Source organism: Calypte anna, chromosome 1 (assembly GCF_003957555.1).
Source record: "Calypte anna isolate BGI_N300 chromosome 1, bCalAnn1_v1.p, whole genome shotgun sequence".
NCBI lineage: Eukaryota > Metazoa > Chordata > Aves > Apodiformes > Trochilidae > Calypte > Calypte anna.
In genome coordinates this window covers 113,385,801-113,391,089 of record NC_044244.1, presented here as the reverse complement: position 1 = coordinate 113,391,089, position 5,289 = coordinate 113,385,801, and the positions used below count along the sequence as shown (strand labels likewise).

Sequence of the window (5,289 nt, the reverse complement as noted above, 5' to 3'; positions counted from 1 at the left end):
AGCCACAGGCAGCATAAAGTCATAAACACACTACTGTGCATGTTGCCTTCAAAAAGGATGGAGAAAGGCCAGTGATTTGCAGTTCAAACTCTAGTTTGATCTGTACACTAAAGCCTTTGAGCCTGCAGAAAGAACAGCTTGACAGCTTGCTGAGGCTGATGTTTCCTAGTATATCACCTCACGAGTCTGTCTTGATAAAAACGTCCATTGGGAAAACAGCTGTGCTGGGCAATGGCTGTGCTGAGAACTGGTGGGGACAAGCAGCCTGGCTGCTGGGAGCTTTCCTCTCCAAATAGTCAGCAGCAGTGTGGGGGAACCCCTGTTCCAAATCCCTTGAGGCCAGACCTGCACTCAGCAGCAGCAACATGATCCCAGCAGTGCTGTAATAAAGGTGGCTGTTGTTGGTATCTCATGTTTTGCTGGAAAAAAAAAAAGTTTCTGTGGGAGTAAATAAGCTGCAACAGGAAAACCAGTTAGTAGCAATACTATCTCTTTCTGCTACTTACTACATAGAGAGTGTGCAAGTGTGGCTGCTCATTCTGTTGAACAGCAGGTAGGATGGGCCCTGTGAGGGCAATTACAAAATGAGTTCTTCCTTCAGTCCATCCTCTCTAATGAGTTAATTTTGCAGATGTTTTGTTGACCGGATGTTTTTTTCCCCACAAAGATGACTCTCCATGGAGGCTGATGTCTCCTATTCCGTTTTTTTCTTCTCTGATTTCTTCCCAAGAGCTTTCTCCTTCTCTTCCTTGTTGTACATCTACCTGCATGGGACTAACTTGAAAAGAAACCACAATAGCCACACACTTTCTATGTCTGGCAGATAAAAGGACAAAGTGGCTGCTCCCATCAAGCATGAGGCACTATGCTGACTGTCTTAAGAATTGGCAAAACAATAGATACTGTGTTGGAGGTGCTGAGTATCTCTCATCTATGATGGGGTAATGAAGAAAGCAGTAAACCAATAACCCTTAATTTGTTTTGCCTCATACTGTTCTACCCACAAAACACAATGGGAATGTGGTTTTGAACACTGTTTTACATCCTTAGAAGCCGATAGTTCCCCTCACAGTGCTGCATAAGTTTATGGCTCTGGGGTAGAAACATCAGGTTGATTGAACAGAGAAAAGAAAGAAACAAACCCCATTAATTTGGTGCACCCCAGACAATTAACTGAACTCCCCTGTCCACTGCCAGAGTAACATACACTGCCCCCTGCTCTTCCCACCCAGAAATATTGCAGCCCCTCCCTCCACAGCTGCTGCTCTCCAAAGCACCTCCTCCTGCCCATATCCCTGGCTGAATCCTATCCCCATCAGCTTGCAGACAGAGCAGGCACAGAGACACTGAGCAATACTTAAGTCTAGGTGAGTCCTCATCCTGGGGAGAGAAATTAACCAGAGATAATGTTCTAGATATGTCTTTTATATATATATATATACATATACACCTTGTCACAGTGTTTAAAAACCCCAGCAAATGATTTTTAGGAATCTTTCATGAGAGCTCCTCTGTCAACACTGCCCTACAAGCAATGGGTGGGAATCAGCCTGGCTAGAAGGGAGACAGAGACAGCACAATTTCCTGTCACGACCAATATATTTGCTAATAATGCATCTTGGCTTTCTCCTCCCATGCTTCCACGGGGATGGTGCATTCCTTCCTCTCTGGCAGTGATCCTTTGGGTCCCCCAGGTCCAGGCGGTGTGGGCCTGTGTCAGGTCCTGCCCCACCAGCTGTGTGTGCACCCAGGAGCGGAGCTGCTCCGTCCTCTGTGATCGCGCCGGCCTGGGGCAGATCCCTGCTCAGTTCCCTTGCGAAGCCACCTCTATCAACCTGGACAAAAACAGCATCAAGTTTCTCTCGGAGAGAGCCTTCGGGACCTTGCCTTCCCTCAAGTCCCTGTCACTCAACCACAACAACATCTCCTTCATCACCCCAGGGGCTTTCAAGGGGCTGCCCAGCTTGACTGAGCTGAAGATGGCCCACAATGAGTACATTCGCTATCTGCATACTCGGACTTTCACTGCCCTCAGACGGCTGGTCAGGCTGGACCTGGCAGACTGCAACCTTTTCAACATCCCAGACAGGATCTTCATTGAGCTGCATGCACTGCAGGAGCTGTTCTGCTTCCAGAACAACTTCCGGAGGATCCCGGGTGCCATCAGGGGCATGGAGAACCTGACCCACGTTTACCTGGAGAGAAACAGGATTGAAGCGGTAGCCTATAACTCCCTGCAGGGCCTGACCAAACTGAAATACCTTAACCTGCAGGACAACAGGATAAATGTCATTCACGAACGAGCTTTTAAGGGCTGCCAGAAGATGGAGTACCTGTATCTTAATGACAACTGGCTCAGCGAGCTTCCAGAGAACTCCTTTGATGGCCTGAGGTGCCTGAAGATGCTCAACCTTGGGGGGAATTTCCTCAGGAACGTTTCCAACACCTGGTTCAGGGACTTGGGGGAGCTGGAGGTCCTCTACCTGGATCGCAACCGGATCAACTACATTGAGGAAGGGGCTTTTGAAAACCTCACCAGCCTGGTCGCCCTGCACTTGAACAGCAACAACCTGACGACCCTGCCCTTCTCCGTCTTCCAGCCGGTGTACTTTCTGGGGCGGCTGTACCTCTTCCGCAACCCTTGGGACTGCGACTGCCGCATTGAGTGGCTGAAAGAGTGGATGGAAAACTACAGGCTCGTCAGGGATATTCCCTGTGCCTCCCCCTCCTCAGTAGCTGGGATTGACCTGATGGACGTTCTCTACGAGAGATCACCAGAAGGTTACTGTCTTGACCCGGTGGAGCTAAATGTCACCTCCGAAGGCCCGACCCCAAGTGAAGAGCCTTGGTCTACCACAGAGAGCAAGTTCAACAGCCTTATCTCTAAACTCTTGCTCCAGATGGGCCTTCCCGAAGAGGTGGCAAACACAACTGAAGCTTTCAGTAACACCACACAGCTGGAAAGCCTGACTGATGGGGTCTCTTCTGGGGTGGGGGGAAACAGTGTTGAAACAGCCTCCTCTTTTTGCCTCCCAGCACTCCTTACAGTGGCTGTTTTGCTGATTAATTAGTCTAAGGGCTGCCTGGAGCATGGGTCCTGCTTGAGTGTTTAGTCCCTGTACCTTCCTAGTCATTAGGGAAAAGTTCATATTGTGGGCCTTGAATACGCACTTGGCTCCACAAAATCCTGAGCGGGTTGGTTTGGATCTGGCTGCACATTCCTCTCAGAGCTGGTTGGATCTGGTTCAAGGCTGAGTCCCATGCTGAGTGAGAAACCTGCCCCATGGGATCTCAGAGCCTCCCGGACACTCGCAGAGCTGTGTTTGAAGGTGAGAAATGAATAGCACTGAGATTGAGTTTTGTTTAGGGATGTCCAGTGTCCCTTCTTGGGAGTAAAGGAGTCTGTGGGGATGGTGTTGCTGTGCTGCTTATTCTGTTGGTCCAACTCCAGCTGACCCAACTATTGACTTTATTAGAGCAAGATGAGGCAGCAAAACTCTCTTCATATTCTGATAGAGACTCATGGCAGGTGATGCTGAAGGCTGGAGATTTCAACCAGCGTGTGTAGGGAAGAGGCTCTTTCTTGGGCAGTGTTCGGGGATGTCTTCATGAATGATCATCAGGAATGACCATCATCTGGGGAAGGTGCCTGCCTCAGGGAGGGGTCTGGGTTGGGCATGGTGTTTTGGCCATGACTACAGCCAGCATATTAAACCTTTCTCCCCCCTGGACAGGTGCATGACAATGAGACAGACCCATTGTCAAAACAGTCTCTGGGGCAAAGATACTTAACAGCTTACTTTTTAATGTCATTTTTAATGTGGTTTTATTTTTCAATTAATATATTGTTTCAAGGAATATATAATTTTTATTTGTACATTATTTCATGGCAGGACAGTGTATGGTAATAACAAATGCAACCAGGCCCTACTAAATATTTTGTATTTTCACCACTAATATATACCACATAGTGTGTTATATTATGCTCTACTAACAAACTATTTTCTTTTATATAGCACCTTACGTGTTTTAACTTTGATATCGTCAATGAAAACTGCTACAATGACCAGAAAAAATTACCGTGTTTTATGTATCAAAGCACATAATAAAATAATTTGATATTTTGGTGAAAAAATAAATTAACTGCTCAAAACCCATATTTGTTTTGACATCCTTGAGTTACTCCAGTGGTTTTATTGAGGCCACTCAAATTGAATATCCTTTTTATGGTCAAGAACAAACAGCTGTTTATTGTAGCATAAAGAATAGACACTTTAACTTAGAACATGATTGTGCTTAACATTCATGTTAAGTAGCAATCCTTTTCAAAATATGTGACTATATAGAAATAAACTTCTGTGATATTTTAACTATATCACATCATTATACATGGCTTACCATACCATGACGCACATGTTCATATAAAATGATACAGCCTATGCATTCCTTTATTATTATGTCACAAAATAGGAATTCAAGTGGGAATTAATTTTAAGAACTTTTCAAATATTTTCCTAGACCTTTCCCCCCCCCCCCAGCCTTCCTCTGCCTTTTCATGAGTAACTCAACACAAACGTGAACTCCGCCCCTGCCCCTGGGTGCTGGAGCTGTGGCAGCAGATGGGAGGCTGCCCTGGTTCATGCTGTGCTAAGGTGGTGGTTCAGCATGGACAACGTTAGCTAAAGCCAACTGAGAATTGCTGTCCTTGTCTCTGCCCCTGCCACACACCAGTGAGTACCCAAAAATGTACACTAAGGTCAGGCCAGTTGTCCCAGAGTTGGACTTTGGGCAGAGAACAGCTGAAAAGTGGTGAGTACTGTCCAAATTCATGCTTGAAGACCTTCTCTCAGCAGCTCCTGTGCCCTCTTACCTCTATGATTGGGAGAACTGGGGAAATAAATTAAAATTTTAAAAGAGGGCTTGATGCTTCAGGAAAGGTGCCTTGGGTCAGGGCTGTTCACACCAGCCAGGCTGGGCCAGCTGTGAGTGGGGTTATGCCCTTGGCCTCAAGCATCACTGATACCTCATCACGATTATGAGCAACCCCACAGACAGTACCACAGCTCTGGAGAAAGCCTTCATCAGCTCCTCTGCAAAATGGCCAAGTCTTCCTGAAGTACTGGGCCAACTGCTGCTCAAGCCAGGGAAGCTGCTTTTTTGACTGTACATTTTGGCAACATCTCTGGCAGCTTCAAGAGAAAAGCCTTGGGGAAGTTGTTCTCCAATCTGCATCACTCTGTCCCCAAAGATCTACTGCTTTCTAATTACCACCAGAGATTTTGAGCTGAG

General features: G+C 46.7%; 1 protein-coding gene across 1 annotated transcript; it reads left to right on the top strand.

Annotated features, from left to right (window-relative positions):
- Positions 1-1,097: 1,097 nt before the first annotated feature.
- NYX (nyctalopin) lies at positions 1,098-4,052 on the top strand. The gene has a single exon (XM_030457976.1). The coding sequence runs from the start codon at positions 1,500-1,502 to the stop codon at positions 3,069-3,071; it is 1,572 nt and encodes a 523-aa protein (XP_030313836.1). The 5' UTR covers positions 1,098-1,499; the 3' UTR covers positions 3,072-4,052.
- The last annotated feature ends 1,237 nt before the right edge of the window (positions 4,053-5,289 follow it).

What these genes read in the sequence shown, in the direction of transcription:
- NYX (XM_030457976.1), top strand. Translation starts at nt 1,500, where the DNA reads ATGAGAGCTCCTCTGTCAACACTGCCCTACAAGCAATGGGTGGGAATC.